This window comes from Haliotis asinina, chromosome 2 (assembly GCF_037392515.1).
Source record: "Haliotis asinina isolate JCU_RB_2024 chromosome 2, JCU_Hal_asi_v2, whole genome shotgun sequence".
Lineage (NCBI taxonomy): Eukaryota > Metazoa > Mollusca > Gastropoda > Lepetellida > Haliotidae > Haliotis > Haliotis asinina.
The window spans coordinates 10,541,933-10,568,713 of NC_090281.1; the positions used below are offsets into that span (position 1 = coordinate 10,541,933).

General features: G+C 41.8%; 1 protein-coding gene, 2 non-coding genes and 3 pseudogenes across 3 annotated transcripts; all 6 read left to right on the top strand.

The window, feature by feature from the left end:
• The first annotated feature begins 930 nt into the window (after positions 1–930).
• Positions 931–2,133, top strand: LOC137271311 (uncharacterized). The gene has a single exon (XM_067803985.1). The coding sequence runs from the start codon at positions 931–933 to the stop codon at positions 2,131–2,133; it is 1,203 nt and encodes a 400-aa protein (XP_067660086.1).
• Positions 2,134–2,373: 240 nt separating this feature from the next.
• LOC137274882 (U2 spliceosomal RNA) lies at positions 2,374–2,562 on the top strand. Its single transcript, XR_010956245.1, has one exon. It is a non-coding gene; the product is annotated as a U2 spliceosomal RNA (small nuclear RNA).
• Positions 2,563–5,197: 2,635 nt separating this feature from the next.
• Positions 5,198–5,380, top strand: LOC137274878 (U2 spliceosomal RNA; annotated as a pseudogene).
• A 6,796-nt stretch (positions 5,381–12,176) lies between these two features.
• On the top strand, positions 12,177–12,371 carry LOC137274854 (U2 spliceosomal RNA). The gene has a single exon (XR_010956233.1). It is a non-coding gene; the product is annotated as a U2 spliceosomal RNA (small nuclear RNA).
• Positions 12,372–14,890: 2,519 nt separating this feature from the next.
• On the top strand, positions 14,891–15,071 carry LOC137274871 (U2 spliceosomal RNA; annotated as a pseudogene).
• Positions 15,072–22,430: 7,359 nt separating this feature from the next.
• LOC137274850 (U2 spliceosomal RNA) lies at positions 22,431–22,612 on the top strand (annotated as a pseudogene).
• The last annotated feature ends 4,169 nt before the right edge of the window (positions 22,613–26,781 follow it).

The following is a 26,781-nucleotide window of genomic DNA, read 5'->3' on the forward strand; positions in this document are numbered from 1 at the left end:
TCGGCCATGATGTCGCACGCCGGAAATTACGTCGTAGACAATCACACCCTCACAACCACATTCTGCCCCGTCGATAACACACGTCTTAAGCGCCAGCTAACCCTAGAAAGTGTTTTCAAGTGGTAAGGAAGTACCAGAAGCCTCGGCGCGTTTCTCCCGGGTCAGTTTACATTGAAATTTCAAAGTTTGTTTAACTTTCATTCCATTTCTTAATTAAAACAACATTTCTAACTAAAATTCACCTACCCTAACATTGTTTTGATACGTGAAATGTATTTAAGTTTAGTGGATTTAGTCCACGCGGTCAGTTGCTGTGTTCTTTTTTTCACGCTTGTCTGGGCGCGACTTTCTCAAAGTCGGGACTGCAGAAACTCTTCCAATTGCTGTCCCCACGCCTCGTTCATTAAGCGCCGATCCACAGGCTCATGGCCCTAGCTGCAGGACGTTTTTCCTACGTCGGCCCGACGTTTTAGCGCAAGCGCTGTTTCTTCAAAGAAATAAATAAGGTTATTTACACATTTTGCTGCCTTGACACAAATTGTCGTATTTCACCACAAAGAAGGTCATTTTGGCCGTGGCCCTCGCCCGTGGTCCGAAATTGCGTGTTTTCGTGCGTGTAATTTTGGAGGTGAATATTTTGAAAGAGGGAATGTAAATATCCAGCCCCTTAATGAGATGCTGTGGGTATAGAGGTATTTTGCCGGCGCAAGCCGACAACCGGCATCGCTTCTCGGCCTTTTGGCTAAGATCAAAGTGTAGAGTCTTAGCCAAAATCCGGATTCGGTCATCTCCTTGCGGAGTGTCCTGAGGCACATGTGTTTTTGGTTGTATGTGATTTACTGACGCTTTTTTTGCTCTTCCCAGGTCTACGTGTGGCAACAATTCTCGTAATTGCGTGATCTTTAGTGGTCTCCACACTCTTTATTCTTCATGGCATACACAGCTGCTGTAACAGAGAAACCTATCCCGGAGGAATTCGTGGATCAGGATGTTGTGGGACGAACTGTCAGAGTGTATCTTACAGCCAAGGTGTCTTCGATTAGAGACTTTGTGTCATACCTGAAGAAGTTTGTTCCTGATTTTAGTCTGTCATCTTGCCAGGCAATATGGAAGACCGAGAGGTATGGTCAGATCTTCATCACAATGAAGGACAATGAGAGTGCCAGACGACTTTTACAGTTGCAGTGTGTACAGGCAGAGGCGGACAAGATATACTTCTATGTATACGGGAAGTATATTGTTTCTCTCAGAGTCCATTGGCTTCATGCGACCATCAAGAGTTCTTTTCTGAAACATTATTTCTCCAGGTACGGGAAGGTTATTGAAGTTCTTCGAGAGTTTGAGGATTTAGATGGAACACAGATTTACTCGGGTGTGAGGATTGTAAAAATGGAACTGTCTGATGATGAGAAGAATCAGATCCCACATATAGTTAAATTTGGAGATAAACAGAGCATGTTGATCACAGCTCCAGGAAGGCTTCCTATATGTCTTAAATGCCACAATCACGGTCATGTCAGGGCACAGTGTCCAAGTGGAGTTCCAGTTACTACGACCCCTACAGTGTCTGCTAAGGGAATACATGTGAGAGAGTCAGAGGATTCTGAGGAGGATTCAGATGTAGAGGATGAGGTTATGGAAGTAGAGGCACAGGAAAAGAAAAGGAAGCAAACAAAAGGACCAGAAGTAGAGCATGAGGAGACAGATAAGAAAAAGAGTCGCCATGTAGATTCAGAGTCTCTTAATTGGGCAGAGCAGAGTTCCCAGTCAGATGCAGTGTTAGCAGCCATGCAGGAGTCTTCATCCAGTATTCCTAGGATTCCAGTACAGGAACTGTTTGTTAAGTCATGGGTTGCGGAAAACAGAGACGTCATTAAGGAGAAGAAGGAGACATGGGCTACTTATAGTTTTCATGTACGGTTGGAGTGGACAGATAAGGGACCTGTGGGAACACCGGACAAAGGACAATTAGATGCATGTGTTCAATCTTTTGACAAGAAGCATCAGAGTATGGTGAGACGTTCACTTCTTCATCTGCTGAAGCAGAAGGTCTTGCTTAATCGAGCCAAACTGAAGGGATTGAAAGAGGTGATATTGGACGTTCATGAAGGAGAAATACAGTCGTTTCTGTGACTTTTAAGGGTGCTTCTTTAGTGGAATTTTACATGTGCTTCATGAACTGTGTCTACTTATAGGGATTACATTATTCGGATGGACTTCTAGATATTACCTTATACCATGGAAACTTATATTGTAATTTCCCTTCTTTAGTGCTTTAATGTTAGAACTACCACTTCACACTCTGTTGTGATATGTTCTTTTAAAATTTTGAAGTGGTAGTATTGCGCTGTACGCAATTGTAGTTTGGTTAAATTAAATTTTATAAAAAAGAAAAAAAAAAAAAAGTATCTGTTCTTATCAGCTTAATATCTGATACGTCTCCTATTGGAGACATCGATATTAAACTGATTTTTGCAACGGGATGAGGTGCCACGGAGCTTGCTCCGCCCTCATCACGGGTTGACCCGGTATTGCAGTACCTCCGGGAATGGCCCACCACTCATAATACAAATTAAAAAATAGAACCCTTAACTTAGCCCTCTCTTTTTCACATTTCATTTCACTTTTTTCATCTCACTTTGCGCCGTCCCCTCCCTTTTCGCGCGTCCGTTTCACTGGAGGCACCATGCAACCACAGCCAAACTGTAGAAATGGACCCATCCACTCAACCACATTGTACTCCGTCCAAACCAAGCCCCGGGAAGTTCCTCAAAGTGATTTATTTTCCACTTGCAGTTGTTTTGTGTCCCCGTATCCAAGGACGTCGGCCATGATGTCGCACGCCGGAAATTACGTCGTAGACAATCACACCCTCACAACCACATTCTGCCCCGTCGATAACACACGTCTTAAGCGCCAGCTAACCCTAGAAAGTGTTTTCAAGTGGTAAGGAAGTACCAGAAGCCTCGGCGCGTTTCTCCCGGGTCAGTTTACATTGAAATTTCAAAGTTTGTTTAACTTTCATTCCATTTCTTAATTAAAACAACATTTCTAACTAAAATTCACCTACCCTAACATTGTTTTGATACGTGAAATGTATTTAAGTTTAGTGGATTTAGTCCACGCGGTCAGTTGCTGTGTTCTTTTTTTCACGCTTGTCTGGGCGCGACTTTCTCAAAGTCGGGACTGCAGAAACTCTTCCAATTGCTGTCCCCACGCCTCGTTCATTAAGCGCCGATCCACAGGCTCATGGCCCTAGCTGCAGGACGTTTTTCCTACGTCGGCCCGACGTTTTAGCGCAAGCGCTGTTTCTTCAAAGAAATAAATAAGGTTATTTACACATTTTGCTGCCTTGACACAAATTGTCGTATTTCACCACAAAGAAGGTCATTTTGGCCGTGGCCCTCGCCCGTGGTCCGAAATTGCGTGTTTTCGTGCGTGTAATTTTGGAGGTGAATATTTTGAAAGAGGGAATGTAAATATCCAGCCCCTTAATGAGATGCTGTGGGTATAGAGGTATTTTGCCGGCGCAAGCCGACAACCGGCATCGCTTCTCGGCCTTTTGGCTAAGATCAAAGTGTAGAGTCTTAGCCAAAATCCGGATTCGGTCATCTCCTTGCGGAGTGTCCTGAGGCACATGTGTTTTTGGTTGTATGTGATTTACTGACGCTTTTTTTGCTCTTCCCAGGTCTACGTGTGGCAACAATTCTCGTAATTGCGTGATCTTTAGTGGTCTCCACACTCTTTATTCTTCATGGCATACACAGCTGCTGTAACAGAGAAACCTATCCCGGAGGAATTCGTGGATCAGGATGTTGTGGGACGAACTGTCAGAGTGTATCTTACAGCCAAGGTGTCTTCGATTAGAGACTTTGTGTCATACCTGAAGAAGTTTGTTCCTGATTTTAGTCTGTCATCTTGCCAGGCAATATGGAAGACCGAGAGGTATGGTCAGATCTTCATCACAATGAAGGACAATGAGAGTGCCAGACGACTTTTACAGTTGCAGTGTGTACAGGCAGAGGCGGACAAGATATACTTCTATGTATACGGGAAGTATATTGTTTCTCTCAGAGTCCATTGGCTTCATGCGACCATCAAGAGTTCTTTTCTGAAACATTATTTCTCCAGGTACGGGAAGGTTATTGAAGTTCTTCGAGAGTTTGAGGATTTAGATGGAACACAGATTTACTCGGGTGTGAGGATTGTAAAAATGGAACTGTCTGATGATGAGAAGAATCAGATCCCACATATAGTTAAATTTGGAGATAAACAGAGCATGTTGATCACAGCTCCAGGAAGGCTTCCTATATGTCTTAAATGCCACAATCACGGTCATGTCAGGGCACAGTGTCCAAGTGGAGTTCCAGTTACTACGACCCCTACAGTGTCTGCTAAGGGAATACATGTGAGAGAGTCAGAGGATTCTGAGGAGGATTCAGATGTAGAGGATGAGGTTATGGAAGTAGAGGCACAGGAAAAGAAAAGGAAGCAAACAAAAGGACCAGAAGTAGAGCATGAGGAGACAGATAAGAAAAAGAGTCGCCATGTAGATTCAGAGTCTCTTAATTGGGCAGAGCAGAGTTCCCAGTCAGATGCAGTGTTAGCAGCCATGCAGGAGTCTTCATCCAGTATTCCTAGGATTCCAGTACAGGAACTGTTTGTTAAGTCATGGGTTGCGGAAAACAGAGACGTCATTAAGGAGAAGAAGGAGACATGGGCTACTTATAGTTTTCATGTACGGTTGGAGTGGACAGATAAGGGACCTGTGGGAACACCGGACAAAGGACAATTAGATGCATGTGTTCAATCTTTTGACAAGAAGCATCAGAGTATGGTGAGACGTTCACTTCTTCATCTGCTGAAGCAGAAGGTCTTGCTTAATCGAGCCAAACTGAAGGGATTGAAAGAGGTGATATTGGACGTTCATGAAGGAGAAATACAGTCGTTTCTGTGACTTTTAAGGGTGCTTCTTTAGTGGAATTTTACATGTGCTTCATGAACTGTGTCTACTTATAGGGATTACATTATTCGGATGGACTTCTAGATATTACCTTATACCATGGAAACTTATATTGTAATTTCCCTTCTTTAGTGCTTTAATGTTAGAACTACCACTTCACACTCTGTTGTGATATGTTCTTTTAAAATTTTGAAGTGGTAGTATTGCGCTGTACGCAATTGTAGTTTGGTTAAATTAAATTTTATAAAAAAGAAAAAAAAGTATCTGTTCTTATCAGCTTAATATCTGATACGTCTCCTATTGGAGACATCGATATTAAACTGATTTTTGCAACGGGATGAGGTGCCACGGAGCTTGCTCCGCCCTCATCACGGGTTGACCCGGTATTGCAGTACCTCCGGGAATGGCCCACCACTCATAATACAAATTAAAAAATAGAACCCTTAACTTAGCCCTCTCTTTTTCACATTTCATTTCACTTTTTTCATCTCACTTTGCGCCGTCCCCTCCCTTTTCGCGCGTCCGTTTCACTGGAGGCACCATGCAACCACAGCCAAACTGTAGAAATGGACCCATCCACTCAACCACATTGTACTCCGTCCAAACCAAGCCCCGGGAAGTTCCTCAAAGTGATTTATTTTCCACTTGCAGTTGTTTTGTGTCCCCGTATCCAAGGACGTCGGCCATGATGTCGCACGCCGGAAATTACGTCGTAGACAATCACACCCTCACAACCACATTCTGCCCCGTCGATAACACACGTCTTAAGCGCCAGCTAACCCTAGAAAGTGTTTTCAAGTGGTAAGGAAGTACCAGAAGCCTCGGCGCGTTTCTCCCGGGTCAGTTTACATTGAAATTTCAAAGTTTGTTTAACTTTCATTCCATTTCTTAATTAAAACAACATTTCTAACTAAAATTCACCTACCCTAACATTGTTTTGATACGTGAAATGTATTTAAGTTTAGTGGATTTAGTCCACGCGGTCAGTTGCTGTGTTCTTTTTTTCACGCTTGTCTGGGCGCGACTTTCTCAAAGTCGGGACTGCAGAAACTCTTCCAATTGCTGTCCCCACGCCTCGTTCATTAAGCGCCGATCCACAGGCTCATGGCCCTAGCTGCAGGACGTTTTTCCTACGTCGGCCCGACGTTTTAGCGCAAGCGCTGTTTCTTCAAAGAAATAAATAAGGTTATTTACACATTTTGCTGCCTTGACACAAATTGTCGTATTTCACCACAAAGAAGGTCATTTTGGCCGTGGCCCTCGCCCGTGGTCCGAAATTGCGTGTTTTCGTGCGTGTAATTTTGGAGGTGAATATTTTGAAAGAGGGAATGTAAATATCCAGCCCCTTAATGAGATGCTGTGGGTATAGAGGTATTTTGCCGGCGCAAGCCGACAACCGGCATCGCTTCTCGGCCTTTTGGCTTGCGATCTATTGTTTGCATCCAGTGGAAGCGATCTTCACGGTATATCATTAAGGTGATATTGAACATTGTTTGATTGAATTTTTCTTTCCAGATCTACGGGCGGGCATCAGACACATAGTGTTTGTGTGACCTTTGGTCTCCCCCCACTTGCTGTCACCATGGCTTACAGTGCTGCCACAGTCCTGCCTCCAGTGCCGACCAAGTTCCTGGATAAAAGGAAAGCTGCATTGACGGTACGTGTGAAGTCAGTAATCAGAAACTTTGACAGGGAGGCAATACTAGATATCATTCAGTCGGTATCGAACCCAGGAATCCGTGCAAAAGAGGTACTGTCGATCTGGAAGACGGAATCATCTGGTGTATGGTATGTAACCCTTAAGCACGAAAACAGAGTGAGACTCTTATTAACTGCTGGTTCTGTGGTTTACAGGGGGGTGAAAGTGGATTTCACCCCTTATGAAAAAGAGATTATGGACTTGCGGGTGCACTGGTTGCATGACATTGTGTCCGATGCTTTTCTCAGGGATTTCTTTTCCCGTTTTGGAACCGTTATTTCAGTGTCATCCGAGACCATGATTGTGGGAGGGGAACCCATGCAGACTGGCGTCAGGATTGTGCAACTCCAGACAGATTGTGACAAGGCTGCCACCATTCCTTATATCGTCAGGCTGGGAGACAGAATGAGTATGCTGATAACAGCACCAGGTAGGCTGCCTGTTTGTTTACGATGCTACCATTTGGGACATACACGATCTGAATGCCCAAGGAGATATGCCAATCGTGATCAGCAAAAAGACATTAGTGAAAAGGGTGTGGAGGAGCAATCTAAGGAAGCGCCTGATAATGTTGTTGCTGTACATAGTGAGCCAGGTCACGTGATGGTTGATAGAGAGAATGAGGTAGATGAATCTGAGAATGTAATGGTTATTCAGAGTCAGGGCCAGAGTCAGGAAGAGAGTGACGCAGATAAAGACGTTGAAAAGCAGGGTGTTGCTAAAAGCTATGCTGCAGCTGCCTCAGTGCCCGCTCTTGAATTGATGGATTCTCAGGACACTGATAATCTATTAGCTAGTATAAGTTCCCAGTCATGGCAGGAAGTGAATAGATCGAAACATCGTTCGAGATCAGTGACACGTGGGTCCTCGTCGGGGAAAAAACAAAGGCTATCGTCCATTCCTTTGGGTGTGGCTGATGCCGCTGCTGTTGCAGTTACGCGTTCCCCGACGGGACCTCATCGTGCTGAGCGAGTGATAGCCAGTAAGCGGGACCCCCCGTAAAGTGCGCAAGTGTGTGAGCGAACTTCAGATAACGACCAAGCAATGTCCATCGCTAAACGAGCCAGACTACTGAAATTAACATTGTTTGCATGGTTCTCCCTGTGTGGGGAGTGTTCGGATCTTTCGATTAATGTTTATACTATTGTGTATTTTAAGAGGGTTTCTTTCACTTGGTTGGAATTAGTAACTGATGCATTATGGGTAAATTTTGTCTTTGAAGTATTTGCTTTGTACAAAACTTGGCCACAGCTCATTTGCATATTACTTGGTTTTCATTGTTTCTTGAAGGTTTTGGGCTTTTTACGGGTAAGAATTAAGTGCACTGTGTTGCTTGAATATTTATGGTTTAATTTATGGAATGTTTCATGTTGTCATTTTGTCTTTTTGATGTTTGTTTTTACATGTGAATCTAGTAAATAATATGTATATAGCTGCAATATATTTTACGTACGCTTCTGTCATTTCCTACTCATCACACATCATGTATAATTTTGTCTCAATCAACTGTAATGGTCTTCTTAATAACTCTTCAAAGTTAGATTTACTTGCTGATTCTTTTGTTAATGATAGCATTGATTTTTTATTTCTTCAAGAGACTCATGTTTACAATCTAAGGTTAGCTAAATTGTTCGAATCTAAATTTCAGGGGAAAGCATTCTGGAGCTTTGGGAGTAATTTCAGTCGTGGGGTAGGGTTTATTGTGTCTTCTAAGGTTAATTTCGTTGTTGATTTCTTTTATTTCGATGTGGAGGGAAGGCTACTTGTTGTTGATTTATCTGTTGATGGGCATGGTGTCAGATTTATAAATGTTTATGCTCCGAATGTTGATGCAGATCGAGTTGAATTTTTTAGGACTATTGCTAAGTATTTAGTTACTAGTAGGTATATTATTTTAGGAGGGGATTTTAATTGTGTTTTAAATATACAATTGGATAAAGTTGGGGGTAGGACTTTGGTTCAGGCTGGGTCAAATATTATTAAACAATGGGTTTCTGATTTTTCTATTTTTGATGTGTATCGCTCCAAGTTTCCTGGTTCTGTGGCGGTTTCCTGGCGCAACTCAGCCGGCGTTGGATCTCGTCTGGACCGGTTCTATATTTCTTCTACTCTGCGCTGTACACTTGAGACTGTAGATATATCTCCTTGTTCCTTTTCTGACCATGACTATGTGTCATTTAAGCTAAGGGATTTTGCTGGCATAAGTTTTGGCCCGGGGTATTTCAAATTTAATAATTCATTATTAGATAACTCATTCAAGGTTTTATTTCAGGGGTTTTGTTTAAATCATATTCCTCCCTTAAATTCTATTACTTTAGACTGGTGGGATGCCTTCAAGTTGGAAATTCGTTCATTTGTTAAATTGTATGCTCAAGTATGTAAGTCACAAAGGGCATCTCTTCATAATGATTTAATTAAACAATACAGAAACTTGTGTCAAGCTGAATCTCTACGTCCTGGGCTTTATTGTGACCAAATTGAGGCTGTAAAGAAACAACTCAATGATTTGGAAATGTTGGAATTTAAAGGTCGTCTAGTTCGTTCCAAGGCTAAGGACCTTGAAAATGGTGAAAAACCTTCCAGTTATTTCTTACGCAAGGAAGCACAGAGAGGTAAAAAGAAAACTATTTCTTCAATTTTAGACTCGTTTGGCAATAAAGTAAGTACCTCTCGTGAAATCATGGGCGTTTTTTGTTGATTTTTATAGCGAATTGTTTGGCTATGAGCCCATTGATGAGGAAATTTGCAATCAATTCCTTGCTGATTTACCGGCGCTTCATTCGGATGATTCGGCTTCACTGGAAGGGGAGATAACTCGTGATGAAATTCTAAAGACCCTTAAGGCTATGGAGAATAATAAGTCTCCGGGTCCAGACGGGCTTACTAAGGAGTTTTATGTTTATAATTTTGATGTTCTTGGTGATGTACTTCTCCGTGTTATTCAGTTGTCTTTTCAGGAAACTTCCTTACCTGAATCATCTAAAACTTCTTATATTTCTCTTTTGTGTAAAGACATTAATAATGCTGATAATGTTCGTAACTGGCGTCCCATTTCTTTATTAAATGTTGATGTCAAAATTATTTCTAAATTATTATGCACACGTTTAGGCAATGTTATAGGTAGTATCGTGCATTTAGATCAAACTTGTGCTGTTCCTGGCCGATCTATTCAAGATAACTGCCATTTAATTCGCAATGTGTTGGATTATGTGGATCAAAAAGATCTGCCTTGTGCCTTTATCAGTTTAGACCAAGAGAAGGCATTTGATCGGGTCTCTCATGAGTTTTTGTTTAAAGTGCTGGACGCTTTTGGCTTTGGTCCAAATTTTAAAAAATGGGTTAAAATTTTATATCAGGACATATCTAGTGCGCTTATAATTAACCAACACATTTCAAAATCATTTCCTGTAACGAGGTCTGTCCGACAGGGATGTGGCTTGTCTCCATCTCTGTATGTATTAGCACTGGAGCCTTTACTCTGTTATATAAGAAAAAATTCAAAAGTTGTAGGGCTTTCTTTACCAGGCATTGATGATTCAGCAAAAATATCTGCTTTTGCTGATGATGGGCTTGGTTTTTGTACAACTGACGCTTCAATTGGTCACCTTTTGGCAGCATATTCTTGTTATGGTAAAGCGTCAGGCTCCAAATTGAATCTAGCAAAAACTCATGGCATTTTTGTTGGCAAATGGCGTTCAAGATCGGACCACCCTTTCGGTATCTCTTGGATTGAGCAGTCAAAAATAGTTGGAATTGTAACAGGCAAGAATGTCAATGTAGACGATCAGTTACATCCTATATTATCTAAATTTCGTTCAGTTTTAAACGGTGCGAAGGGACGTTCAATTTCTATTTTTGGTAAATCTACTGTGTGCAATATTATGGCCTTATCTAAATTTTGGTACCGTGGGGCAGTAACTATATATTCAAAACATTATGTCGACCTTTTTCAGAGGGAGACTTTTCGGTTTATTTGGCAATCCACTGCTGAACCTATTCGGAGGTCTGTGTGCTATAAATCTACTTTAGATGGGGGTTTGGGTGTAGTACACATCCAATCAAAATTATATTCTTTTTATCTAAGGCACATTCAAAATCTTTTACTTAATTCCTCAGCTAAGTGGACATTTTTTGCAAAATATTGGTTAGGAATGTCTTTACGCCACTATTGTTCTACTTTTGCTTCACTATTATTTCCACACTCTGAGACGATGCCACAATTCTATCAGACGTGCTTATTGGCTGTAAGACAGTTTGAAGCTGTTAATTCAAATTATCTGATAGATATGTTTCGGTTTACTTCAAAACAGTTCTATTCTTGCTTATTACAAACTGTTGTGGAAAATAAAGTTGAAACGTTGTATCCACGTATTCCTTTTCGACAGGTTTGGCTTAATTTGCATAATTCCTTCGTGGATCCACTTTCGAAATCGGTCAATTATCGTCTCATCTATGATTCTCTCCCCTTGGGGTATACTCTCTATACTCGGGGAATGTCTGTCACTCCGAACTGTCCACTCTGTCGTATAGCAATAGAGACTTCTGACCATCTCTTCATCTATTGCTCGTGTGTGGATGTTTTATGGGATATCGTTTTCCAGTGGTTAGATCAATTGTCATTTGGTTTATTAAAACGATCTAACGAAGTCATTCGATTTAATTTGGTTCCCAAAATTCCAAATTCTTATCAAAAATCAATGTGCATTTACCTTTTAACTTTGGCAAAGTATACCATTTGGCTTGTTCGGAATTCTAATAAATTTGAGCACACAAAATTAAATGGGAATGATATCATGTTGCGTTTTTTGTGTTTCCTTAGGACACGTGTCAAGGTTGACTTTTGTCGCTTTCCATTATCTATCTTTTCTAAATATTGGCTGTTTTCTTCCATCTTTTGCAAAATCAATGCTAATCATTCATTAGAATTATGTATATAACTTCATTTGTAAGCATGTAACGTTCTGGTGTAACCTCTTATATAAAGTATGTTTTATATTGTATATATTTATGCATTTTGTTTGTGCATGTAGCCAGTAAGGCACCTTTTGTGTTAGTTTTACATGTAAGTTCTTAAATGTTGCATGCTGCCAGAGACTGGCATTTTTTATGTTTGTATATGTGTGATTCTACATATTGATGTTATGCATGTTGTATGTGTATTATATGTATTATGTCAAAATTGTATATAGTATGTATGTGCTTGTGATGAGTAGTTGAGCTGTACATGTTGTGTGTTTTGTTCATATGTCTTGAATGTATGAATTAATTATTTGTTTCTGAAGCCAGACTAAGGCAAACCTATTTGTATATTTTACGTGTGTTTCATTTATGTTTGCTTCTTTTACTTTTTTCCTTATGTATTGTATAAAGTATTACTGTTCAGTTTGCATGTAGCCGGATGTGGCACTTCTTTTCCTCTTTAGTTCATTTTATGTTAGCGCTGCAGGGCATAACTCTTTGTTGTGATATTCTTTTAGGCCGCCCTGCAGCGACCGCGCTGTCCGCGCCTGTAAAATTCTTTTATGTATTAAATTTTATCAAAAAGAAAAAAAGTATCTGTTCTTATCAGCTTAATATCTGATACGTCTCCTATTGGAGACATCGATATTAAACTGATTTTTGCAACGGGATGAGGTGCCACGGAGCTTGCTCCGCCCTCATCACGGGTTGACCCGGTATTGCAGTACCTCCGGGAATGGCCCACCACTCATAATACAAATTAAAAAATAGAACCCTTAACTTAGCCCTCTCTTTTTCACATTTCATTTCACTTTTTTCATCTCACTTTGCGCCGTCCCCTCCCTTTTCGCGCGTCCGTTTCACTGGAGGCACCATGCAACCACAGCCAAACTGTAGAAATGGACCCATCCACTCAACCACATTGTACTCCGTCCAAACCAAGCCCCGGGAAGTTCCTCAAAGTGATTTATTTTCCACTTGCAGTTGTTTTGTGTCCCCGTATCCAAGGACGTCGGCCATGATGTCGCACGCCGGAAATTACGTCGTAGACAATCACACCCTCACAACCACATTCTGCCCCGTCGATAACACACGTCTTAAGCGCCAGCTAACCCTAGAAAGTGTTTTCAAGTGGTAAGGAAGTACCAGAAGCCTCGGCGCGTTTCTCCCGGGTCAGTTTACATTGAAATTTCAAAGTTTGTTTAACTTTCATTCCATTTCTTAATTAAAACAACATTTCTAACTAAAATTCACCTACCCTAACATTGTTTTGATACGTGAAATGTATTTAAGTTTAGTGGATTTAGTCCACGCGGTCAGTTGCTGTGTTCTTTTTTTCACGCTTGTCTGGGCGCGACTTTCTCAAAGTCGGGACTGCAGAAACTCTTCCAATTGCTGTCCCCACGCCTCGTTCATTAAGCGCCGATCCACAGGCTCATGGCCCTAGCTGCAGGACGTTTTTCCTACGTCGGCCCGACGTTTTAGCGCAAGCGCTGTTTCTTCAAAGAAATAAATAAGGTTATTTACACATTTTGCTGCCTTGACACAAATTGTCGTATTTCACCACAAAGAAGGTCATTTTGGCCGTGGCCCTCGCCCGTGGTCCGAAATTGCGTGTTTTCGTGCGTGTAATTTTGGAGGTGAATATTTTGAAAGAGGGAATGTAAATATCCAGCCCCTTAATGAGATGCTGTGGGTATAGAGGTATTTTGCCGGCGCAAGCCGACAACCGGCATCGCTTCTCGGCCTTTTGGCTAAGATCAAGTAGTATCTTAGTCTGAGAAGCGATCATCTCCTTATGGAGTGCTGAGTGTCTTTGGTTGCATGTTTTCTTATTAATTTGTCCTCTTTCAGATCTACGGGTTGGCATCACTTCTAGCAAGTGTGTGGCCTTAAGTGGTCTCCACCCTTCTGTCATGGCTTTGGTTACTGCAGTAGAAGCTGGAGATATTCCAGACAGGTATATTGATGGTGACTATGCATCGCGCACGGTCAGAGTGGATTCCCAACAGCGGAAGGTGTCTAAGGATGATTTGATACAGGTGTTGAAGGGGAATATTCCTTCTTTTCGGTCCCAAGACTGTGTTGGGATATGGAATACAGAGAAATCCGGACAATACTTTGTGACTTTCAAGACTTGTGACCAGGCTGAGACTTTACGGAGGATTAAATTTGTTGAGTATGGAAATAATGTGCTGTATTTTTCTCACTATGGAGCCCAGGTTGTTGTACTGAGGATACATTGGCTGCATGCAACTGTGAAGAATCAGTTTCTGGAGGATTATTTTTCGAGATTCGGAAAGGTGATTGATGTTCAGTGGGAAACAAGATCAGTGGAAGGAGTGTCAATGATAACTGGTGTCAGATATGTGAAACTTGAGCTTGAGGATGGTGGATTGGAGAAGATACCCCATGTTGTCAATTTTGGGAAGAAACAGACAATATTAATTACGTCCCCGGGAAGATTGCCACTGTGTCTTCGTTGTCATACGTATGGCCATGTACGAGCAATGTGTAAGGAGAAGGCTGTGAAACAGGAACAACTTAATGTAGCAGAGAATGTGGAAGAAGCGCCAGAAAAGGATAGTGATTCAGAGGGTACAATGGAAACAGTTGAATCAGACACGGATGTGGAAATTTTATCGGAAACTATTGAGGATCAGGAGAGGAAACGGAAACGGAAACAGGAGACTTCCCAGGAGAACCTTTCTCAGTTGAGTTGGGCTGACCAGGTGACAGAGTCAGATGTGGCTTTGGCCACAACGGTTGATGATGGTTCTGAAATGGATGGACGTACAGTTTCAGATAATGGTAATGAGAAATACTGGGATTTTCTTGTCACATTGAATCGTTCTGGTTCCAAGGTGCAAATTGACATTAATGAGGAGTGTGTAAAAGGATTCACAGATCAGTATCCTAAAGTAAAACAGGAGGAGGTAAAAGGGAAGACTGAGGATGCTATTGTCTCAATAGTGAACAGTTATAAGTCAATGTTCCAAATTCCTAAAGGACAAGTGAAAGCAGTGTACTATTTTGAAATCAAGAAGTCAGCTATATTTCATGGAATTATGCATCCACCACATAAACTGACTTTAATTAAAAAGCCTGACTGAGGTATGAACTTTTATGGACGATTCTTGTGATCTCTGATTCTTCCTTAGAATTCTATTGTTAGTGTTGCCACTCCAACCTTTCTTGTGATGTCTCTTTTTAAATTCGGAGTGGCAACAAACGGCACTGTCTGCGCCTGTAATATTTCGGCATATTAAATATTTTATCAAAAAGAAAAAAAAGTATCTGTTCTTATCAGCTTAATATCTGATACGTCTCCTATTGGAGACATCGATATTAAACTGATTTTTGCAACGGGATGAGGTGCCACGGAGCTTGCTCCGCCCTCATCACGGGTTGACCCGGTATTGCAGTACCTCCGGGAATGGCCCACCACTCATAATACAAATTAAAAAATAGAACCCTTAACTTAGCCCTCTCTTTTTCACATTTCATTTCACTTTTTTCATCTCACTTTGCGCCGTCCCCTCCCTTTTCGCGCGTCCGTTTCACTGGAGGCACCATGCAACCACAGCCAAACTGTAGAAATGGACCCATCCACTCAACCACATTGTACTCCGTCCAAACCAAGCCCCGGGAAGTTCCTCAAAGTGATTTATTTTCCACTTGCAGTTGTTTTGTGTCCCCGTATCCAAGGACGTCGGCCATGATGTCGCACGCCGGAAATTACGTCGTAGACAATCACACCCTCACAACCACATTCTGCCCCGTCGATAACACACGTCTTAAGCGCCAGCTAACCCTAGAAAGTGTTTTCAAGTGGTAAGGAAGTACCAGAAGCCTCGGCGCGTTTCTCCCGGGTCAGTTTACATTGAAATTTCAAAGTTTGTTTAACTTTCATTCCATTTCTTAATTAAAACAACATTTCTAACTAAAATTCACCTACCCTAACATTGTTTTGATACGTGAAATGTATTTAAGTTTAGTGGATTTAGTCCACGCGGTCAGTTGCTGTGTTCTTTTTTTCACGCTTGTCTGGGCGCGACTTTCTCAAAGTCGGGACTGCAGAAACTCTTCCAATTGCTGTCCCCACGCCTCGTTCATTAAGCGCCGATCCACAGGCTCATGGCCCTAGCTGCAGGACGTTTTTCCTACGTCGGCCCGACGTTTTAGCGCAAGCGCTGTTTCTTCAAAGAAATAAATAAGGTTATTTACACATTTTGCTGCCTTGACACAAATTGTCGTATTTCACCACAAAGAAGGTCATTTTGGCCGTGGCCCTCGCCCGTGGTCCGAAATTGCGTGTTTTCGTGCGTGTAATTTTGGAGGTGAATATTTTGAAAGAGGGAATGTAAATATCCAGCCCCTTAATGAGATGCTGTGGGTATAGAGGTATTTTGCCGGCGCAAGCCGACAACCGGCATCGCTTCTCGGCCTTTTGGCTGTCAATCAAAGTGCTTTACTTACTATTGATTGGTGGAAGTGGTCTTATTCTCACTCTTTGAGGGTGTGTTTTGTCTTGCTTGTTTGTCATTTCTTGCTTGCTTTGTATATTGCTACATGTAACCTTCCTTTTTGCAGGTCTACGGTGGGGCATCAATTGCTCAAGCAGTTGTGTGACCTTCGGGTCTCCCCCCATTTTTTCTTCACCATGGCCTTTCGAGGAGCTGTTATCGCCCCTCCCATTGCAAGTGACTTCTATGATGCTGCTGCTTCCAGGAAGACTGTTCGTATTGAAACAGAAGGAGGCCGTTTGGATCGTGAGGACTTGGTAAGACTGCTTAAATCTTGTTTTAAATTGAAAACATGTGAATTGGATTCTGTCTGGAAGACAGAAAAACTTGGCACTTGGTATGTGACATTTCGCAAAGACAATCGGGCCCGTTTGTTAGTGCATACTGGGTCATTGCGTCATGACAAACTTATCCTCCATTTTACGCCATATGAGGTTGAGATCATGGATCTGAGAATCCACTGGGTCCATGGTGTAGTTAAAGATCAATTCCTGCGGACCTACTTCGGTAAATTTGGAGACATTCTTAGTATTAATCATGAGACAGTTCTAATTGATGGTGCCCCTCTGAAAACGGGTGTTAGGGTTCTCAGGATCCAACTCAACCAAGATGGAAAGGAACGGATTCCCTATATCGTCCGGCTGGGGGATAGGGTCTCCATGTTGGTCACTGCCCCTGGTCGCATGCCCATCTGTCTGAGGTGTTATAAGTTAGGACACAGTAGGGCTGACTGTCCCGACAGTTTCCAAAACAGGAAGGCCAGGGAAGCTGCTCTCCTTGAGGAACTGTCCTTGTTACCTCCCCCTCGTCAGGCTAAACCTGTTAATGAATCTGACACAGCCCCTGAGGACCTTGCCACAGAATCGACCCCCCCAGTGTTTAGTCAGGAAGGGGATCAGGCTATGTTGGACGTGCCTTCCACCTCCCTAGGTGACCTTGACCTTGCTTCTGCTAAGCCGGTGCCAGATGATTCTGTTTCACCTCGGACGTTTGCTGACGTTGCTGCCATGCCCCTCCTGGACATGGCCAGTGACGACGACTCTTTAATGCTCACTGACTTTCAGGTGCCTCACACATCCCGGCAGCGTACCAAGTCCAAGCAGAGGTCCACATCTGCCATTCCCAAGGGCGTGGCTGCAGCTGCACAGGTTTCTGTGGACAGGTCTCCATCCACCAAACGTCGGAATATCACTGTGGATGTCCCTGATCCCCCCTAATGGTTGTTTCTTTCCAGGAGCCCTGCGCTAATGATCTGTTTTGTGTCCCCGGACTATAGAGACTGCTTAATGGACTCTGCTGTGACCGCCAGGTTCTCCCTCTATGGGAGTGTCTATTTTGCCACTTTTGCCCGTAACATGTATAGTTTCTCCTTCTGTATGTTCCATGATGTATATTTGCTATTTATACCTTTTTCCCTTTTTGTCTTCAGGTCTTGCTCGAACATACGTAAGTCTTCTTTTGTGAGTAGGTTTTATTGCTTTCCGTTGGTTTGTTCCGGTTTTTTGTGCTGTGTGCCTGGCTGGGTGGGGTGTGGGATTTTACTCCTTGCACCACGCAATACTGCTGGGTTGCCGGGGTGGGTTCCTTTGTGGTGTCTACACCGCATGAGCGTGCTCCATTTCCATTTAAACTTTTATTTCCCTTATTTTATTTTATTTTTCTCGTTTTTTCCCGGTTTTCTTTTCCTTTCTGTCCTTGCTAGTTCTGTCTTGTTTGTGGTATCTTTATTTGGGTGTTTTTGTACCTTTTTGGGTGGGATTATCAGCTTTATTCGGTATTTTGGGGATGGCTGTTTTGAGTCACATGCGATTTTATGTACGCATCTTGCCCGTTGTGCCTTTTGGTCCTTAAGGCTCGTGGTGATGTTCCCTCGGGCGAATTTTAGCTGTAATAATGCTGAGTGTGTCGTCGTAGTGGCTTCGCCCTTTCAAATTTTCTTTTGCTTTATTCTTGTTTGTGATTTTGTGCTGTATCCTCTGTGCCTCTGGGTGTCTTTTTTGGTTGTAGCACCCCCTCTGTTGGTGGGTGTCTTTTTTGTTTCCTTTGAGGGATGGAGGGTGGGTTATTGTGCGACTGTGTTTTATGTATTTTGGGGTTTATGTGTGCGATTTTTGGGACAACTGTTAGCATGGTTGCATTGTGTTATAATTAGCTGTTTAGCAGCTTTATTTTCACTTGATTCCTTTTTCTCTCTGTACTGCCAAAGGTCTCTTTCTTTGCATACCATGTTCTTTTTACTGTATTTCAATTTCTCCTTGATGATATATTATGTATTTTGCTCTTTGTGTTCTTTTTTGTGTTGTTGTTTGTTTGTGAACCGCTTATCCTTGTTGTTTTCCTTGTTAGTTAGGATGTTATTGTACGCTAGTCCTTCTTTGGACGGCTTTTATGTACGCCTCCTATTCTTTGTTCACTTGGATGTCTTATGTTGCTTCTTTTTGCATTGCTATGTGTTATGGTTCTGTTGTTTACATCCAGTTAGTTTTGACCAAACAACTCTTGTATGTATCAGTTTGTCTCCCTTAACTGTAATGGACTATTAGACAATTCTAATAAGTCCCATCTTTTATCCCAATTTTTCAATACCTCTTCTGTTGATTTTCTTTTTCTCCAGGAGACCCATATTTCTAATTTGAAGGCAGCTAAATGTTTGGAGTCTAAATTTCAGGGAAAGGCTTTCTGGAGCTTCGGCACAAATTTTAGTCGTGGGGTGGGCTTTATTGTCTCATCACACATTAATTTTCGTGTTCATTATTTTTATTTTGATCTGGAAGGGAGATTCTTAGTTGTGGATCTCAGCTTTAATGGTTACAATGTTCGTTTTATCAATGTTTATGCCCCTAATATTCCTGCCGATCGCATTGTCTTTTTTCATGCTATAGAAAAGTTTTTTGTCACTAATCAGCTTCTTATTTTAGGGGGGGATTTTAATTGTGTTTTAAACATTACCTTAGATAAGGTTGGTGGCAGTGCCTCTAATCAACCTGGGGCTAATATTATCAGACAATGGGTCTCTGACTTTTCATTATTTGATGTCTATCGTACTTTGTTTCCTGGTTCCCAGACCATGACTTGGCGCAATACAGCTGGTGTTGGGTCTCGTCTGGACCGTTTCTATATTTCATCTTCTCTTAGTTGTGCCCTTGTTACTTCAGCTATTTTGCCTTGTTCTTTTTCTGATCATGATTATGTGTCATTTAAGCTGAAAGATTTTGCTGGCGTTCAGTTTGGTCCTGGTTACTTTAAATGTAATAATTCGTTATTTGATGACTCATTCAAACTTTTGTTTGAAGGGTTTTGTTTAACTCATATTCCCCCTTTGGCATCAATTACTTTGGAATGGTGGGATGCTTTCAAACTAAAAATTCAATATTTTCTTCAATTACTAGCCAAGGATCGAAAGTCCGATAGAGCATCTCTCAGTGTGGATTTACGTACTCAGTATAAAACTTTATGCCATGCTGAATCTTTACATCCTGGCCTTTATTCCGATCAAATTGCGGCTGTAAAGAAACAACTTTATGATTTGGAAATGTTGGAATTCAGGGGTACTTTAGTCCGTTCTAAAGCTAAGGACCTCGAAGCGGGTGAAAAACCTTCCAGCTATTTTTTACGCAAGGAAGCACAGAGAGGTAAAAAAAAATCTATCACCTCCATTTTAGACTCTCATGGCCATACTGTCACTACCTCTCGTGACATCATGGGCGTTTTTGTTGATTTTTATAGCGACCTCTTTGGCTATGAGCCCATTGATGATGGAATTTGTAATCAATTCCTTGCTGATTTACCCACGCTTCTTTCGGATGATTCGGCTTCACTGGAAGGGGACATTACTCGAGATGAAATTCTAAACACCCTTAAGGCTATGGAGAGTAATAAATCTCCAGGTCCGGATGGGCTTTCTAAGGAATTTTATGTGTCTACTTTTGAGTTTCTTGGTGATGTCCTTCTTCGTGTTGTTCAACTGTGCTTTCTTCAGAGTAGTCTTCCTCTTTCCTCTAAAACCTCCTATATTACTCTGCTCTGTAAGGACATTAATAATGCAACTAATGTTCGCAGCTGGCGCCCTATTTCATTATTAAATGTTGATGTGAAAATCATTTCCAAATTGTTATGCACACGTTTAGGAAAGGTTATAGGTAGCATCGTGCATTTAGATCAAACTTGTGCTGTTCCAGGCAGGTCTATCCATGATAATTGCCATCTTATACGTAATGTGCTAGATTATGTAGATCAAAAAGATCTACCTTGTGCTTTTATTAGTTTAGACCAAGAGAAGGCTTTTGATCGGGTCTCTCATCAGTTTTTGTTTAAAGTCTTGGACGCTTTTGGCTTTGGTCCAAATTTTCAGAAATGGGTTCAAATTCTTTATACGGACATATCTAGTGCACTTATAATTAATCAGCACATTTCCAGGCCTTTTCCTGTAACGAGGTCTGTCCGGCAGGGATGTGGCTTGTCCCCTTCTCTGTATGTCCTGGCACTAGAACCTCTCTTGCACTACATTCGAAACCATTCTCAAATTCATGGTGTCAAATTACCGGGTACAGATGACTCAGCAAAAATATCTGCCTTTGCTGATGATGGTCTTGGATTTTGCACTACGGACGCTTCTATTGGCCACCTTTTGACAACTTATTCTTATTTTGGCAAAGCGTCTGGCTCTAAATTGAATCTTGCAAAATCTCATGGTATTTTTGTTGGCAAATGGAGTAGTCGGTCTGATCATCCTTTTGGTATTTCTTGGATCGAGCAATCAAAAATTCTTGGAATTATGACAGGCAAGGCGGTTCATGCAGACGATCAATTTCATCCTATACTATCTAAATTCCGCTCAGTACTGAATCTTACTCAAGGGCGTATCATGTCTATTTTTGGCAAAACTATTGTGTGCAATGTCGTGGCCTTATCTAAGCTGTGGTACCGGGGAGCGGTTACCATTTATTCTAAACATTATGTTGATCTCTTTCAAAGAGAGACTTTTCGCTTCATTTGGCACTCCACTGCTGAGCCTATTCGGCGTTCTGTGTGTTATAAGCCACTTTTGGATGGAGGATTGGGTGTGATTCACATTCCATCCAAATTACAAGCCTTATATTTACGGCATCTTCAAAATTTAGTGTCTCATTCTTCAGCTAAGTGGATTTACTTTGCTAAATATTGGCTAGGAATGTCCTTACGTCACTATCGTCCTGACTTTGCTTCTCTTTTATTTCCCCATTCTGAGACGATGCCCCCTTTCTACCAACATTGCTTTTTGGCACTCAAACGTTTTGAGACAGTCCATTCGAATTCGTTGGTAGATATTTTTCGATTCTCCTCTAAACAGTTTTATTGGTGTCTCTTGCAACCCCTTTTGGAAAATAAGGTTGAGCCTTTGTATCCACGTATTCAGTTTAGGCAAGTCTGGCTTAATTTACATCATCCTTTCGTGGATCCCATTTCAAAATCTGTAAATTATCGTCTCATTTATGGTTCTCTCCCTTTAGGGTATCTTCTCTATGCCCGGGGAATGGCTGTCACTCCAAACTGTGCTCTCTGTCGTATGGCAATAGAAACTTCGGATCACCTTTTTATCTATTGCCCGTGTGTTACAGTGTTGTGGGATATCATTTTCAATTGGCTACATCATCTCTCTTTTGGCCTATTGCAAAAAGGTAATGAGTGTATTCGGTTCACTTTGGTACCGAAAATACCAAATTCATGTCGGAAAGCTGTGTGTTTGTATCTTTTAACTTTGGCGAAATATTCCATTTGGTTAGTTCGAAATTTGAATAAGTTTGAGCACAAACACTTAACTGGAAATGATATTGTTTTGCGTTTCTTGTCATTCCTTAGGACACGAATCAGAGCTGACTTTCTCCGTTTCTCTTTCTCCACCTTTTCTGATTATTGGCTCTCTACTTCTTTGTTTTGTTCCGTTGGTACAGATTATAACCTAGTCTTCCATGTATAAGACTCTTTACTGTAGAGTAACTGATCTTGGTGTCTTTTGTCCATTATAGGTCTGTATGCCCTGATTGCTTGTCCCCTTGTCCTCACTGCCTTGTATTTTGTATCTGCAGCCGGGGTAGGGCAGCCGGTGTTTTTTGCCATCTTACTATTCTGTCTGTTTTTCTGTGTATGTTGCTTTACTTCATTATAGTTGTTTTGGTTTTGACGTTTTCCTTTCCTCTGTAGTTCCTTACTCTGTTCACACTGCAGGGCCCACAAACTGTGATACTTTTAGGCGGCCCTGCAGTGACAGCGCTGTACGCGACTGTACAAAATTTATTTTTCGGTAATAAATTTTATAAAAAAGAAAAAAAGTATCTGTTCTTATCAGCTTAATATCTGATACGTCTCCTATTGGAGACATCGATATTAAACTGATTTTTGCAACGGGATGAGGTGCCACGGAGCTTGCTCCGCCCTCATCACGGGTTGACCCGGTATTGCAGTACCTCCGGGAATGGCCCACCACTCATAATACAAATTAAAAAATAGAACCCTTAACTTAGCCCTCTCTTTTTCACATTTCATTTCACTTTTTTCATCTCACTTTGCGCCGTCCCCTCCCTTTTCGCGCGTCCGTTTCACTGGAGGCACCATGCAACCACAGCCAAACTGTAGAAATGGACCCATCCACTCAACCACATTGTACTCCGTCCAAACCAAGCCCCGGGAAGTTCCTCAAAGTGATTTATTTTCCACTTGCAGTTGTTTTGTGTCCCCGTATCCAAGGACGTCGGCCATGATGTCGCACGCCGGAAATTACGTCGTAGACAATCACACCCTCACAACCACATTCTGCCCCGTCGATAACACACGTCTTAAGCGCCAGCTAACCCTAGAAAGTGTTTTCAAGTGGTAAGGAAGTACCAGAAGCCTCGGCGCGTTTCTCCCGGGTCAGTTTACATTGAAATTTCAAAGTTTGTTTAACTTTCATTCCATTTCTTAATTAAAACAACATTTCTAACTAAAATTCACCTACCCTAACATTGTTTTGATACGTGAAATGTATTTAAGTTTAGTGGATTTAGTCCACGCGGTCAGTTGCTGTGTTCTTTTTTTCACGCTTGTCTGGGCGCGACTTTCTCAAAGTCGGGACTGCAGAAACTCTTCCAATTGCTGTCCCCACGCCTCGTTCATTAAGCGCCGATCCACAGGCTCATGGCCCTAGCTGCAGGACGTTTTTCCTACGTCGGCCCGACGTTTTAGCGCAAGCGCTGTTTCTTCAAAGAAATAAATAAGGTTATTTACACATTTTGCTGCCTTGACACAAATTGTCGTATTTCACCACAAAGAAGGTCATTTTGGCCGTGGCCCTCGCCCGTGGTCCGAAATTGCGTGTTTTCGTGCGTGTAATTTTGGAGGTGAATATTTTGAAAGAGGGAATGTAAATATCCAGCCCCTTAATGAGATGCTGTGGGTATAGAGGTATTTTGCCGGCGCAAGCCGACAACCGGCATCGCTTCTCGGCCTTTTGGCTTGCGATCTATTGTTTGCATCCAGTGGAAGCGATCTTCACGGTATATCATTAAGGTGATATTGAACATTGTTTGATTGAATTTTTCTTTCCAGATCTACGGGCGGGCATCAGACACATAGTGTTTGTGTGACCTTTGGTCTCCCCCCACTTGCTGTCACCATGGCTTACAGTGCTGCCACAGTCCTGCCTCCAGTGCCGACCAAGTTCCTGGATAAAAGGAAAGCTGCATTGACGGTACGTGTGAAGTCAGTAATCAGAAACTTTGACAGGGAGGCAATACTAGATATCATTCAGTCGGTATCGAACCCAGGAATCCGTGCAAAAGAGGTACTGTCGATCTGGAAGACGGAATCATCTGGTGTATGGTATGTAACCCTTAAGCACGAAAACAGAGTGAGACTCTTATTAACTGCTGGTTCTGTGGTTTACAGGGGGGTGAAAGTGGATTTCACCCCTTATGAAAAAGAGATTATGGACTTGCGGGTGCACTGGTTGCATGACATTGTGTCCGATGCTTTTCTCAGGGATTTCTTTTCCCGTTTTGGAACCGTTATTTCAGTGTCATCCGAGACCATGATTGTGGGAGGGGAACCCATGCAGACTGGCGTCAGGATTGTGCAACTCCAGACAGATTGTGACAAGGCTGCCACCATTCCTTATATCGTCAGGCTGGGAGACAGAATGAGTATGCTGATAACAGCACCAGGTAGGCTGCCTGTTTGTTTACGATGCTACCATTTGGGACATACACGATCTGAATGCCCAAGGAGATATGCCAATCGTGATCAGCAAAAAGACATTAGTGAAAAGGGTGTGGAGGAGCAATCTAAGGAAGCGCCTGATAATGTTGTTGCTGTACATAGTGAGCCAGGTCACGTGATGGTTGATAGAGAGAATGAGGTAGATGAATCTGAGAATGTAATGGTTATTCAGAGTCAGGGCCAGAGTCAGGAAGAGAGTGACGCAGATAAAGACGTTGAAAAGCAGGGTGTTGCTAAAAGCTATGCTGCAGCTGCCTCAGTGCCCGCTCTTGAATTGATGGATTCTCAGGACACTGATAATCTATTAGCTAGTATAAGTTCCCAGTCATGGCAGGAAGTGAATAGATCGAAACATCGTTCGAGATCAGTGACACGTGGGTCCTCGTCGGGGAAAAAACAAAGGCTATCGTCCATTCCTTTGGGTGTGGCTGATGCCGCTGCTGTTGCAGTTACGCGTTCCCCGACGGGACCTCATCGTGCTGAGCGAGTGATAGCCAGTAAGCGGGACCCCCCGTAAAGTGCGCAAGTGTGTGAGCGAACTTCAGATAACGACCAAGCAATGTCCATCGCTAAACGAGCCAGACTACTGAAATTAACATTGTTTGCATGGTTCTCCCTGTGTGGGGAGTGTTCGGATCTTTCGATTAATGTTTATACTATTGTGTATTTTAAGAGGGTTTCTTTCACTTGGTTGGAATTAGTAACTGATGCATTATGGGTAAATTTTGTCTTTGAAGTATTTGCTTTGTACAAAACTTGGCCACAGCTCATTTGCATATTACTTGGTTTTCATTGTTTCTTGAAGGTTTTGGGCTTTTTACGGGTAAGAATTAAGTGCACTGTGTTGCTTGAATATTTATGGTTTAATTTATGGAATGTTTCATGTTGTCATTTTGTCTTTTTGATGTTTGTTTTTACATGTGAATCTAGTAAATAATATGTATATAGCTGCAATATATTTTACGTACGCTTCTGTCATTTCCTACTCATCACACATCATGTATAATTTTGTCTCAATCAACTGTAATGGTCTTCTTAATAACTCTTCAAAGTTAGATTTACTTGCTGATTCTTTTGTTAATGATAGCATTGATTTTTTATTTCTTCAAGAGACTCATGTTTACAATCTAAGGTTAGCTAAATTGTTCGAATCTAAATTTCAGGGGAAAGCATTCTGGAGCTTTGGGAGTAATTTCAGTCGTGGGGTAGGGTTTATTGTGTCTTCTAAGGTTAATTTCGTTGTTGATTTCTTTTATTTCGATGTGGAGGGAAGGCTACTTGTTGTTGATTTATCTGTTGATGGGCATGGTGTCAGATTTATAAATGTTTATGCTCCGAATGTTGATGCAGATCGAGTTGAATTTTTTAGGACTATTGCTAAGTATTTAGTTACTAGTAGGTATATTATTTTAGGAGGGGATTTTAATTGTGTTTTAAATATACAATTGGATAAAGTTGGGGGTAGGACTTTGGTTCAGGCTGGGTCAAATATTATTAAACAATGGGTTTCTGATTTTTCTATTTTTGATGTGTATCGCTCCAAGTTTCCTGGTTCTGTGGCGGTTTCCTGGCGCAACTCAGCCGGCGTTGGATCTCGTCTGGACCGGTTCTATATTTCTTCTACTCTGCGCTGTACACTTGAGACTGTAGATATATCTCCTTGTTCCTTTTCTGACCATGACTATGTGTCATTTAAGCTAAGGGATTTTGCTGGCATAAGTTTTGGCCCGGGGTATTTCAAATTTAATAATTCATTATTAGATAACTCATTCAAGGTTTTATTTCAGGGGTTTTGTTTAAATCATATTCCTCCCTTAAATTCTATTACTTTAGACTGGTGGGATGCCTTCAAGTTGGAAATTCGTTCATTTGTTAAATTGTATGCTCAAGTATGTAAGTCACAAAGGGCATCTCTTCATAATGATTTAATTAAACAATACAGAAACTTGTGTCAAGCTGAATCTCTACGTCCTGGGCTTTATTGTGACCAAATTGAGGCTGTAAAGAAACAACTCAATGATTTGGAAATGTTGGAATTTAAAGGTCGTCTAGTTCGTTCCAAGGCTAAGGACCTTGAAAATGGTGAAAAACCTTCCAGTTATTTCTTACGCAAGGAAGCACAGAGAGGTAAAAAGAAAACTATTTCTTCAATTTTAGACTCGTTTGGCAATAAAGTAAGTACCTCTCGTGAAATCATGGGCGTTTTTTGTTGATTTTTATAGCGAATTGTTTGGCTATGAGCCCATTGATGAGGAAATTTGCAATCAATTCCTTGCTGATTTACCGGCGCTTCATTCGGATGATTCGGCTTCACTGGAAGGGGAGATAACTCGTGATGAAATTCTAAAGACCCTTAAGGCTATGGAGAATAATAAGTCTCCGGGTCCAGACGGGCTTACTAA

Bases quoted from the DNA above. Each gene is read 5' to 3' on its own strand.
- LOC137271311 (XM_067803985.1), top strand. From the start codon at position 931: ATGGCATACACAGCTGCTGTAACAGAGAAACCTATCCCGGAGGAATTC.